Below are 13,830 nucleotides of genomic sequence, written 5' to 3' on the forward strand. Positions count from 1 at the left end.
AAAAAGATTGCCCTATTGAACGTAGTTTTATATTCTCATTAACTGTGTAAATGTCACATCCTTTTAAAAACTCTATTATGCTCTTAGGCTAAATGACATACTGTGGCAGTGAGTTCCACAGGAGAGTTCCATGCTGGAGAAAATGATTGATTGGTCTCAGTTTTAAACCTATTGCCTTTCAGTTTTATTGACCTATACTATGAGAAAAGGTAAGAATCATGCCTGATTTACTTCCATGTACGGTTTGTTATCCTGCAGGAGACTGAACTAGATGATCTTATTGAGGGCCCTTACAGTCCCACGCTTCTATGATTCTATATCCTTGTCTTGTTCCCTTTATTTCACATTCTGCATAAACAGTCCTCATCTTTTCATTCTATTCACAGAGAAGTTTTTCAGGCTTCTCATTGTTAACACCTATCTCTGAGCCTCCTCTCTTTCTGCTCCTTTTTTGTAGGCAGGATAACCAAAACCAAACACCATATTCCAGGTGAGAGCATGCCATTAATCCTTCATTCCAGGTCTTACCCATGCTAACATTCTATCTTTGTGGGGTATTTTGTGATATCCAGGCCTTTTTCCTGAATGGTTCTTTCAGTTAATTTAGAACCCAACATTATATGTAGAATTCTGTGGCAAAATCTGCAGATTAGAAAAAGCAGGGCTCACCTCCTTTTCCAGATTAATATATTAAACATCCCCCTCCTTATACAAATCCTTCTAACACCACACTCTATTGTTAGCCTTTAGTTATCCTTCTTATTTATTTATATAGTAGTCGTGACTGGAGACTCTGGTACATTGTGCTAGCTACTGTACAGATGAATGAAATAAAGAATCCTTGCCCCCAGAGCACTGAAAACCTAATTTTATGACATACTGATAAGCAGACATATATGGTGTGGAAGTTGGTCAAGGGAACAAGATAACAGATGGATATGTTTGCATAAATTAACAGTCTCTGTGCCTAGCCAAAACCGGACACTAGTAATGATTAAAAGGCATCATAGCAGGAACACATTTTAAGGAGGACTCTAAGGAGGGAAAGGAGGTGGACTTACAAATGTTAATGTGGAGAGCTTCCATGCACAGCATGGCAAAAAACACAAAGATCCTTATGAGAAAAGCAGATAATCAAAGCTGTATCAATAACATTGCAATAAGTAATTTGATTTGATGGAGAGGGAGGAGTCCAATGAGGGTCAGGCTTACATAAAACAACATCATTTGCCTTGATGCTGACAAAAGAACTTGGTGTGCTGTGGCTGCTTCCTAAGGATGTAAATAACTGTTTAAATAGTTAACTGGTTAAACAACTAAAATTATAATGTTTTAACTGGTTAATCGTTGGCAGGCAGCAGGGGCTGGGCCCCTGCCAACCCACCTGGGCTGAGTCAGAGTGGCTTTGGCCTTGCCCCGTTCTCCCACGCAGTCAGCATCCCGCTGGCCCAACAGAAGAGTGGCCCTCCCTACTGGCTGGACTCAGCCCAGGATTGTTCCAGCCTGTCTCCATTGGCTGTCCAATTGTTACACAGTAAGCATTCCGGTCAGCATAATGCTCCCAGGTAACTGATTCACCTTTTACATCCCTACCACTGCTTATCACCAATATTATTTAATTGGTTCCTTGTACTCCTCCATCTATCTGCATCCATCTTTTCTCTCTTGTCCTACACTGACATTATCAACTTCTTGGGACAGAGGCACCCTGTTGTATTGAGCCATGCAGCACCTAGCACAGTGTGGTTAGGGTTAGATGCTACAATCATTCAAATAGTAAATAATCAGAAGACAGTTGTGTTTGAAGAGGTGGACAAGGGGGAACCAATGAAGGGGGACACACACAAAAAGAGGGTGAATAGGTGAGAACAATAGGACATGAAGATAAACCTCTCAGCAGCATTTTGAATTAACATAATGAGAACTGGGTTGTCAGCATCAAGGCCAGAAAGGAAGAGATTACAGAAATCAAATGTTACATGACAGTTGCTTTGACAAGAACTTTGGCAGGATGTACCAGCAAAAAAAGCTGGATCTTTGAGAGGCCGTACAAGAATTGGCTAGAGTTAGATTAGGGTTCTCAAACTACAGGCCTGCATGTTATCCCCGGACAAAGCAGTTGCTCAATCTGACCTGAGAGTACCAGGCCGGGGGAAATTGGGTGGGAGGAGGGAGCCTGTCCATTCCCGTTGCCCTAGTCCCACCCTTCCCACCCCTGCCCTGCCCTCTCCCCACCACAGATGGCTGATCACTAGAGAAGATGATCAGCACAAAGATGGTAATTAAGGCCATGCTTATGCATAAGAGCACCCAGAAATAGTGTGTAGAGAGAGAAAAGGAGAGGAACAGCAATAAAGTCTTGGGAGATGCACACAGAGAAGGACAGAAGAGGACTCACCAAATAGGACATTGAAAAAAATATGGAGAGAGAGAACTGTAAGATAGGAGACAGAAAGTCTGTGAATGACCCAATTTAAAGAAGCAAAGTCAGCAGGGGCAGCTCTAGACTAGCTGCCAGCAACCGGTGCCCTAGGCGAACCATGCAATCGGCGCCCCCACCTCCAAACCCCTCAATGATATTGCGCCACCATTTGTCTCCCCATTTAACTTGGCACTCTAAGCGACCGCCTAGTTCGCTTATAAGGATGGGCTGCCCCTGGCAGAGTGTGATCATTGATGTCAAAGACCAGCAAGTAGTCAAGGGAGATGAAGATGGAGTACAGGCCTTGAGATTGGCCAAGAAGAGGAAATTAGTGAAAGTAATTTGGGTGGAGTGGCCAGGGTAGAAGCCAGATTGGAAGACGGTCAAGAACAGGGTGAGTGGGGAAGCTGAGGACACAGTGTGTAAAAGTGTGTGGAGCAAAGCTCTCTCATTTGAGGGGCTCTAGCTCTGGAGCATATGTTCAAACAAGATCAGGTGAATGGAAAGTCTGACAATCTTCAGGAAACACTGCAAAACCTTCCTCTTCAAAAAAGCGTTTTACTATAGCAAGAAGGACACTCAGAATATTGATACCTTCACATACTCAAACACCACCCAGACTAACAAAGCAAGCAAACAAAATAAAAGAAAAAAACATCCCAGCAAGAGCTTTTACCCCAATCGAAGGCGAGATACTTTCTTATTGCCATTGGTTTTACATGGATGGGACTCAAATACTATGGCGATAATAAACCGCTGAGACTGGCAGAGATCAAGGCAACAATTGCAAATAGCACATTCACGTATGTAGGTGAAGACAGGGAGATGGGATAATGGTTGAGGAGGCAGGTAAGAACTAGACCTACTTTTTATGATAGGGAAGACTAAACTGTGCTTATGATGCCAAGGGAAAGTGAATTCAGAAGAACAAGGAAGGAAGGAAGGAAGGAAGGAAGGAGATGAGAGTGAAGGTGAGGGAGATAAACAAGCAGGTAGCAATTGGGTCACTGGGGCAGGTGTACAAGTTAGAGAAGAAAAGAAAAAAAAGCCACAGCTTCATTAATGGAGTGGGGAATAAAGAGGTATAGGAAGCAGAAGCGGTCCTGTCAGATCTTGAAGCCAGAGAAAAGCTGCACTAAAACAAGTCACAGTGCACCAATGAAACAATATCTACACCAGGGGTTTGCACAACTATAGCTACACAATTTGATAGCTGAAATCCCAGTGCAGACAAGAAAATAATTTCTTTATAATGTATTATAGGCTGCATCTAGACTGGCAAGTTTTTCCGCAAAAGCAGGTGCTTTTGCGGAAAAACTTGCCAGCTGTCTACACTGGCTGCTTGAATTTCCGCAAGAACACTGACGATCTAATGTAAGATTGTCAGTGTTCTTGTGCAAATACTATGCTGCTCCCGTTCGGGAAAAAGCCCTCTTGCACAAATGTATTTGTGCAAGAGGGCCAGTGTAGACAGCTAAAAAGTGTTTTGTGCAAAAAAGCCCCGATGGCGAAAATGGCGATCGGAGTTTTCTTGCGCAAAACCACGTCTAGATTGGCATGGATGCTTTTCCGCAAAAAGTACTTTTGCGCAAATGTGTCCATGCCAATCTAAACACTTTTCCGCAAATGCTTTTAATGGAAAAACTCTTCCGTTAAAAGCATTTGCGGAAAATCATGCCAGTCTAGACGTAGTCTATTGTGTTTTGACAAACCGCACTAATGGCTCTTTGAAACTCCCAATAAAAAATGGAAATTGGTTCCCTTATAACTACCGTTTTGTCGATGTCCTCCAAAATGTCAAACATTAAGAAAACCCAATTCTCCTTTACAGAAGCCAATTCTTCTCTATCACACCATGTGAATCTAGGTATTGTACAATACCACTTCAGCCAAACAGGTGTCCCTAATCCTCTAAATGCCAGAAGCTGAGACTGGACGACAGGGGATGACTCACTCGACAACTGTCTGGTTCTGTTCATTCCCCCTGAAGCCTCTGGCACCAGTTGCTGTCAGAGACTGTTGTCTGACCCAGTGTGGCTATTATTACATTCTTTATCTTCCTGGTACCAGAGAAAAGTTAATTAGTCCAGTATTACAAAAATAACCCTTAGACACTTTTACAAAGTTATCTATCCATCAACTTGCCTTCCACCCAGTCATCCTTGTGAGCCCATCCAACCACTTCCAGGCCTCCCACTACTAGGTCACACCTATCTGCTCTCAGATCACCCTTGAGTGACAGGCTGCCAGCCCACCAGTCTGCCTCCACATGACAATGCACGTGTCAGCAAGCCACCCCGTATGCCTGCTTGCCCACTCACATGGGCTCCCAGCCATCTGCTTCCTGGCTGTCCCCACAGGATTCCTTGCCCTGCTGCCACGCTGCTCTTACCTGGCAAGCTGTTCTCACAATTCCACTCACCTCTTGTATTCCCACGCATGTACCACCAGGCCACATTTACATGTCCACCCACACATGCACTGTCAGGCTACCCCATACATAGCAGGGTTAATGTCACAATATATTCCTTATCTAGTTCTGTAGAACACAAGGACAATGGTCATCATCTCACAGTTCTCACACAAACAGCATGCCACTTAGATGTCCCTAGCCTTGCAGATCTCACCGTGTCGAATTCCTCTAAATTATAAGTTACACTCTAAGCAGCCAGTATTGGCATGTCCTGAATATGGAAACACTTAGGAAATCTGAAAAGTGACCGCTTAAGATTCCTGTGATCTTGATAGGTATGAAAACCCTCAGCTAATGACTTGGAAATGATCATCGAAATTCATTCCATATTTGTACTCCTAGGACTTTCCAATACTCTGCTATTTGCTAAATTTAAAGTCTCCTTTAAGAAATCCCAATGACACTGGCTGGAGCAGCTAAAGAACATGCTCTCCAATGACAGTGGGATGGGGTTTGCAATTTCCTACAAATGGGGAGCTCCAGTGTCAGGAGGTCTCCAAACACTGTATTAATCTTACTTACAGTAATGTAATGATTCCTTAAAGCATAGTGCTCACTCCCTAACCTATGACTGCGTACAGACTTCTAAGGTCCTGCAGAGCTAATCTCTGAGAGGCCCCCCTCCCTCCCAAAGCCACCTGTTAGGTAGCCAGAAGATAGAGGAGACCCAATTCTAAAAAGAACTACTACAGGCAGCACCATTCAAGGCTTCACTGCACTTTCATCAGAATTAAGCAAACACACACACAAAGTTTGATAACAGAACCAATGAGTGTCCAATGAACCCATTAGTGTCAGATCTGCACTGTGATCAGGTTCAAAAGCAAACCATTCACCATTCATGGAGAGCCAAGAGCAGAAATTGCAGCATACATTCCTCCAAACATTTCTGTATTACCAATGACTCAGTGCATGTTCTGGGAGCTTCATAGAGCCCTGTGTTCTAGCTGTACAGCATTTCTCAGAAGCCCCCAGAAGATATTGTAGGGGCTGTTTTCAGCCCAGCACAGAGCCTCCAATTTCCACTCACTCCTCTATTCAGACCAAGCCAGCTCACTAACTTTCCCGACTCACCACCCCATGGACCAGAAACTCAAAAAGTTTGCTTTTCGTAGCTTTGCGAGCCCCTCCTGCAACTTCGTCTGTAGCCATCAGGGTCTGCTCAGCCTCTCTCACTCTCTCTCTTCCTCTTTCTTTCCCTTTTCTGCCTTTTTCTCCAACTCTCCCCTCTGAGTCCTGCTGGGCTCTCACACTTCTAATAGAGCTGAGTGGGGGAGGGGGCCCCTTCAGGGCTTTCCTGACGGCCCACTCACGCTAATCCTCAGCTGCTACATTCCTCAACTGATAAGCCAGAAATAGTTTGTGCTGCCGGGTTCTCTGTGTTTACTCTGCAGGGACAGAAAATCCAGCTTTTTAAACCTCTCTGTCCAAACAACAGAGATAAGCAGGAGGCAAACTGAAAACACGTCTGAGCTTTTGAGTAGCAGTACTGCAGCCTCTCCTCCTCTGCATAAAGCGGATGGCAGATTCTGAGCAATGGGATGGCGGGGCAAGGTTTCAGCAATGACATTAAGCTCAGTGCCTCACAGAGAGCTTTTTTCAGTTGGAAAACGCACCAGGCAAGCAGTGAGGAAACAATGGCTTCCTCCTGGTCCCATTACTCCCCCTGCACTGTATTTCCAGGCCTTTTCCCCAGAGACCTGGCAGGCAGTGCACACAAACATTCACTGGCAGCATTTCCAGCAAATGAGACTGAGAACTAAGCTCTTTGGACAGGAGAGAGAAAGAGCAGGCTGAGAAAACAGAGAGAGCAGAAAAAGGGCACAGAGAAGGGGTATTTGTGAAAAAGGAGTCAGTAGCATAAAGCTAGTGACTGGGGCATGCTGCTTGATTTGCTATTCTTCTACAATACCCCCATAACCTTGCCAGGGCGACCTGCCTTTATGCTTACATAGATAGTGACAGACACCTCAAAGGAGATTGATAGGCACAGACAATAACACAGTGGGTGCCATTAGGTGTAAATATCTAGCCAGGTGTAACAAAAAGCCTAATGTAAACCAGAAAGCATGTCTTCCCAGGGAAATAAAACTGCCTTCCCCAGAAAACATGGAGCAAACCTGCCACGCCCAACTAAGTGGAAGAGAAAGAGATGGGTAAAGAAAAGAGACATTTAGTATGGATTTTACATTTTGTTGTAGCAATGTCAGTCCCAGGTTATTAGAGTGATAAGGTGGATGAGGCAATATAGATTTTACAGCCATTTCATAAGGCAGATGTCTTAAGACTTCACCAAGCAAATGAATTAGACACTGACGATGCAGTGACTGGAGACAAACATAGCAGCCGTACTCAGCAGGGCTGACTCTTCCATAATGTTAGAATGGACAGTGGTGGCTTGGGGCAGCAATCTGCTTACTGACAGCTTCTTGTGCGCAGCTTGTGAGGAGCTGACATTTCACTGTTTGCCTATCACAGCAATATAGGAGATGTTGCCAGGTTACGAGGGGTGTATCCTATTCTTGTCTAGGGGCTAGAAATTGTCTGGTCAGACTAGGAGTAGAAAAATGACCTGATTTCAGATAAATCACTGCTTTGACCATTGTACAGAAAACCAAACCCACAGAGGAAATGTTGAATAAGCTGGCACTGAGCATCTAATGTATCAACTCCCAAAATCACTCACACTCTAACCCAAGCACTAATATGCAGGGATCACTGCATGAATACCAGAAATGCTAGGAAGCTAGCTGTATCAGAAGAAACCTGCCCACAGGCCAGTACTACTTCTTCACCCATTCCTGAGTTACTGAGGCCATGTCTAGATTACAGAGAAGGTCAGTGCTGCAGCAGTCAATCGTCTAGCATTCAATTTAGTGGGCCTAGTACAGCACCACTACATTGCACACTGAGGGCACCCCCATCAATGACAGAACCCTACTCCTCACAAGGAATAAGGGAAATCAGCAGGAACATTTCTCCTGTCGACCTCCTGCTGTGAGGATGGTGTTGAAGCTCGGCTTAAGGTATGTTGACTCCAGCTACATTTCTTATGTTACCGTAAGCCAACCTTCAGCTGTAGTGTAGACCTGGCCTGAGAAAAGGCACTTGTAATCTAATTCCTGGCTACTGTGTGTCTCCTCCATTTTTGGTGAGGCAGCATCTGGATCATATCTTTTCTGTCACAGCCCCCTTTTAGGTCTCAAAAGCACAATGAAATGCATGTACCATTCTTTCAAGCCCTTTGTTCTGCTTTTAGCATAGTCTCCCTTTATATAATCAGATATATCCCCATCCAATAAATACATAATTTATAGACACACATGCATGCAGATACAGAGTAAACCCACACAGAGAATATTAAACTCATCCTCATGGCAAGATGAGGTTGCAAACTCGCAGCTCTCCAGAATCAGCCTAGCTAATGTAAGAAAAGGCATTTATTATTTAGCTCCTCCATTTCAAATGGTTATTGTGCTCCCTGTTCCCAGCTTATTGATACACTTTCACCCCTCTGCCACAAAAAGCAGAGCCTCACCCAAATGTATGTACTATAAATCCCTCCCATCCCTCCCCCCATTCCCCACAAGTGTTTGAGCAATGAATGTGCAAAAGGAGTGTCTTTTAGTGTAGGGCAATGCCTTGTCTCAGCCAGTGCTGGTTGCTGCAGCAGTCAAAACAGGAATCCCCCTTAATGTCCCCCCATCTCTCCTTCAGTCACTGAAGCACCAACAGCACCAAATGGCAACTCTTCTCCCAGCAGTGCAGGCAGGGAGAGGCAGGGCGCTGTGGTCCCACAGCTGGAGCACAAAGGCAGGCTGGGGTCCTGGCCTGTGCTGCGGACGTTCCTTCCCAGCAGGGCTGCCTGTGAGCACAGGTCCCTGGAGCAGGAAGCGAGCATGCCCAGTGAGCAGCCTGGCTGTGTGAAGGTCAGCCTGTGGCCTAGCTTCAGGACTCAAAAGGCAGCAGCTGAGGGGGAGGGGGGAGGCTGGACTGGGAAGGTTAACTCCTTCTGTCCCGGAAAAGATGGATGGTGTACCTCGCAATGGCCTACCCTCCTTGTGTGCAGCAGCCCAGGAGGATGCTCTGAACAGCCCAGTTTCCACAGCGTGGGACCTGAAGGAGGAGGTGCAGGGTTTCAGCACCCAGCAACAGAGAAACCATTCACCCTCGGACAAAAGCTGGAGGCCTGAAGTGTTCCCTGCAGAGGCACACAAAGAAAGCTGCAGTGTCCTCGGTTCAGGGCAGGAGGGAGGAGGACCTCACCCCCTTATCGGAGAAGTAGGCGTGAGGAGCCATCCGCAGAGAGAGGTGACTCTCAGCCAGCAGGGGGAACAGCAGGATTATTAGTTTACAGGGTTGGTTGCAGACTTGTCAGCACAGAAAGCAGAAGCAGCCAGAACAATCCATCTTGGGGAGAGGGGGCTCAGAGCCAAGGGCCCTGACCCCCCAGCCCTGGACCCCAAGCTAGCAACACTCACACACCCAGCAGCCCTATCTCCCCCTGCTGCCAGCCCCACCTCCAGCCTTTGTGCAGCTTCCCCTGAAAAAGGTGTCCTCTGGGCACACTCCCCCTCCCAGTTTCAGGTTACAAAAAGCATCAGCCATTGTGTACATGGGAAAGGTTATCACACCAGAAATTCCTACCACCATCTCACTATTGGTGTAGTGTCCAGGGAAACTGAGGCACATACATGGGGTTGCTACAGTACAGTAGACATCACATGCAACATAACAAAGTGAACAGCCTAACACAATCCCCACTTTTGCATAGAATTCCTGCTATATTCTCTAAGGGAGAGAGAGACTCTTTTTCCCCAGTGTTCTCTGTGGATATATCTACACTGCATCGTAACTTGAAATAAGATATGCAATTTGAACTACGCAAATTGCATATCTTATTTCAATGTTATTTTGAAATAGCTTATTTCGTCATTTGGCACTGTCTACAGAACGCCAAATTTCGAAATAAAGCACTATTCCAAAATGTCCCTTCCTTCTCGTAGAATGAGGTTTACAGGGATGTCAGAATGGTGAGCCTGAAATAATGGGCTTGCTGTGAGGACACAGGATAGCTATTTCGGGATACTCCAGTATCCCGAAATAGCATTGCAGAATAGACCTACCTCCAGTGATACAGGGAGAGACCTGGCTTGCTTGGGGGGCACACAGACCAAATAAGCATTCTCCTCCCTTGTTCTCTAGTTCTTTTTCACTAATCACTTTTTGGCCCCTGTGCAAAAAAGCATTTTAATAGTTTGAGGAGCAGTAACAGAGATAGATTATTCCCTCCCTCCCTCCACCTTCCCAGAGCCCAGTCTTTTCTAGAGTCACAAGTGCCTAGACTAGTGGTGGGCATCCTGCGGCCTGAGGACCTCCTGCAGTTTATCAGGGTTCTATGTGTGGCCCATGAAATATTTTACCATTGCTCACATGCTGGTTGTCAGCTTCTGTTAATTTCCATCCATGTAATTTTTTTCCCAGCAGTGTTACTAATGTGACACACATGTAAAGCAAGGGTATGTGAAGTGAGGTGTGTGCTGATTGCAAGAGCTGTCTATTCCCTCTAAATCCAATCAAAGCACTGCTATTGTTCAACTGGAACACCGTGCAAATTCAGTAGCAAAACTACCCTATCCTGGGAGCCTGGCTTGCAGCCCACTGAGATTGAGGAAGGTCACTCTTGTGGCCCACTCACTAGCATAGGTTGCCCATTGCTGCCCTCAACTTTGGCCTCTGAAAGAACTCAAATGTGAAATTATGGAACTATGAACTGTGGTTTGCAACCTATCCTTTAAATCAACTTCTGTACCAAATGACTGGAGGATGGCTAATGTGGCGCTAAGTTTTTAAAAGGGCTCCAGAGATGATCCTGGCAATTACAGGCCAGTAAGTCTAATTTCAAGACAGGCAAATTGGTTGAAATAATAGTAAAGTACAGATTTGTCAAACACATAGACATAATTTGTTGGGGCAAACTCAAAATGGTTTCTATAAAGAGAAAGAGAAGGTTAATCACCCTCTGCAGTAACTGACATTCTTCGAGACGGGTGTCCCTATGGGTGCTCCACCGTAGATGTTTGGGCGCCACAGCACGCCTGGCCGGAAGATTTCAAGAGCAGTGCTAGTGACAGGTAGTTTACACATGCACAGTACACTCTACATGCAGGGCAGCTAATGCTCATGTACAGGCTATGATCTCTTCAGTTCCTTCTCTGCCCCGGTAAGGATGCGTGATGGTGATGCACCAAAGCAGACGGGAGGAAGGTTGGGTGGTGAAGTACCCACAGGGACACCCATCTTAAAGAACCTCAGTTACTGCAGAGGGCGAGTAACCCTCTCTTCTTCTTCGAGAAAAAAAATACAGGACTATGTAGCACTTTAAAGACTAACAAGATGGTTTATTAGATGATGAGCTTTCGTGGGCCAGACCCACTTCCTCAGATCAAATAGTGGAAGAAAATAGTCACAACCATATATACCAAAGGATACAATTAAAAAAAATGAACACATATGAAAAGGACAAATCACATTTCAGAACAGAAGGGGGATGCGGGGGGGGAGGGGAGGGGAGGTAAATGTCTGTGAGCTAATGATATTAGAGGTGATAATTAGGGAAGCTATCTTTGTAATGGGTAAGGTAACTAGAGTCTTTGTTAAGACCCCGGCGTAAAGTGTCGAATTTTAGCATGAATAACAGTTCAGAGGATTCTCTTTCAAGTGCAGTCTTAAAAGGCTTTTGAAGCAGGATGCAGGTAATTAAGTGGTTGAGACACTGTCCTTTCTGGTTGAAATGGCAAGAAACTGTTTTTTCTTTGTGATCCTGTCTAATATCTGTTTTGTGGGCATTGATCCTTTGGCAAAGTGTCTGAGACGTTTATCCAACTTACATAGCAGACGGACACTTTTGGCACATGATAGTATAAATTATATTTCTGGATGCGCAGGAATATGTGCAACACAGAATTGTGCCACAGGGGGATTTTTGTGCCACAGGGGATTTTTTTTTGTGCCACAGGGGATTTTTGTGCCACAGGGGGCTTAGGCTTGCTAGCCTGTCTTGGCATTGTTGCTAGGTCCTGGGATCCTCAGGGCACAGTGGGTGATCGCAGCCCCAGCAAGCTCTTGTCTGGAGCCCCCACAGGGGACGGAACTGGCTTGGATTTGTGGGTTTGCCCTGTCTGGGTGAAGGGGATTCCCTGCTAGCATCTGCATGTGCCCTCTTACATTGTTTAGAGGTTGCAGAGCTTGCAGCTTAGGCAGTTGAAGCCACCTTCTCTGACATCGCCGCTGTGAGGGTTTAAGCGGGGATGCAGGGTCTAAGACTGGTCAGAGTGCCATCAAAGCAAGACTGGTTTCAGTTTTAGCTCTCTCACTTTGTGTGCGCCGGCTGTCGGGTCTCTGATGAGCGCGGTGAATCACACTGTGATGCTCCCCCAGGCAGCAGAGATACATGAACACCCTTCTGGGCGTGAAATATACACGCAGCAAATAGATGGCGCTTGAACTCAGCCCGCTTTAGTATACGCTGGGGGAGGGGGAAGAGCGTTGTGAGGAGGTTTCTGTGGAAAAGCTTTTCCTTAGAGTAAAACAAATAAAATCAATGAATGCGGAGGGGAGAGCCCCTGTGGGGCGAGCCTCGCAAGGGGAAAGCAGGAGGCAGGGAACCTCGGCTTATCTGCGGTGCCGCAGCTGATCGTAAAAAGAATTTGTTTTCTTCTTTAGAGTGAAAGGTAGGTGATTTTAAGGCTAAAACTGATTAAAATCTGTGGTAAAAGGGCTAGCTAACTCTCTGAGGAGCTCAATGCAGAGAGAACTGCAGGTTCCAACAGACTCCGGTGGCAGCAGAGAAGGAAATGAAGGGATTGTAGCCCATGCATGTGCATTAGCTGCCCCCGTGTGGGGTGCGCTGCACATGCATGAACCACCTGTCACTAGCACTGCTGTTGGAATCTTCCGGCCGGGTGCGCTGCAGCACCCAAACACCTAAGGTGGAGCACTCACAGGGACACTCCTCGAAGAAGAATCATGCCTCACCAATCTACTAGAATTCTTTGAGAGGGTCAACAGGCATGTGAACATACAGGATCCAGTAGACACAGTGCATGTAGATTTCCAAGAAGCCTTTGACAATGTCCCTCACCACAGGTTCTTAAGCAAAATAAGCTGTCATGGAATAACAGGGAAGGGCCTCTCATGGACTGAGAACTGGCTAAAAGAAAGGAAACAAAGGGTGGGAATAAATAGTTTTTGGAATGGAGAGAAATTACTAATCTGTAATGGAACCAATCCTATTCAGCATATTCATAAATTATTTGGAAAAAAAGGTAAACAGAGAGGTGGCAAAATTTCCAGATCATACTAACTTGCTCAAGAATCATAGGCTCCTAGAGCTGAAAGGGAGCTCAGGAGGTCATTGAGTCCACCCTCTGCGTAAAGCAGAACCAGCCCTAACTCTATCATCCCGCCCAGTGCTTGTCAAACTGAGATTTTAAAACCTCTAGGGATGGAGATTCCACCATCTCCCTAGGGAACCCATCCCAGTGCTTCACAACCCTCCTAGTGAAATAGTTTTTCCTAATATGAAACATAAACCCACCCCCTGTAACGTGAGAGCATTGCTCCTTGTTCTTCCATCTGTCACTAATGAGAACAGCCTCTCTCTCCTCTTTGGAACCTCCCTTCAGGAAATTGAAGAGTGCTATCAAATCTCCCCTCACTCTTCTTTTCTGCAGACTAAATAAGCCCAAATCCCTCAGCCTCTCTCACAGGTCATATGCTCCAGGCCCTAATCATTTTGGATGCCTTCCACTGGACCCTCTCCACTGCGCCCACATCTTTTCTATAGTGAGGGCCCCAGAATTGGACGCAGTACTCCAGATGTGGCCTCACCAGAGCTGAATAAAGGGGAATAATCACTTCTCTAGAACTGCTG

General features: G+C 45.8%; 1 protein-coding gene across 18 annotated transcripts in view; it reads right to left on the reverse strand.

Moving 5' to 3' along the window:
* The window catches only part of SMARCD3 (SWI/SNF related BAF chromatin remodeling complex subunit D3), a 290,614-nt gene that overhangs the window by 201,907 nt on the left and 74,877 nt on the right, over window positions 1–13,830 (reverse strand). The window contains exons 1-2 of one of the 18 annotated variants that reach the window (XM_075917556.1): window positions 5,970–6,171; window positions 4,377–4,482 (exon numbers count right to left, since the gene is read on the reverse strand). The exons of 10 other annotated variants lie outside the window; for them this stretch is intronic. In XM_075917556.1, the coding sequence (XP_075773671.1) occupies window positions 4,377–4,401 (25 nt within the window). In that variant the 5' untranslated portion in view covers window positions 4,402–4,482; window positions 5,970–6,171. Of the gene's footprint in view, window positions 1–1,384; window positions 2,183–4,376; window positions 4,489–5,969; window positions 6,178–13,830 lie in introns of those variants that run through there. 7 more of the 18 variants (XM_075917538.1, XM_075917557.1, XM_075917547.1 and 4 more) reach the window with 7 other exon arrangements.

The sequence above is a fragment of the Pelodiscus sinensis genome, unplaced genomic scaffold (genome assembly GCF_049634645.1).
Source record: "Pelodiscus sinensis isolate JC-2024 unplaced genomic scaffold, ASM4963464v1 ctg63, whole genome shotgun sequence".
NCBI classification, from domain to species: Eukaryota; Metazoa; Chordata; order Testudines; family Trionychidae; genus Pelodiscus; species Pelodiscus sinensis.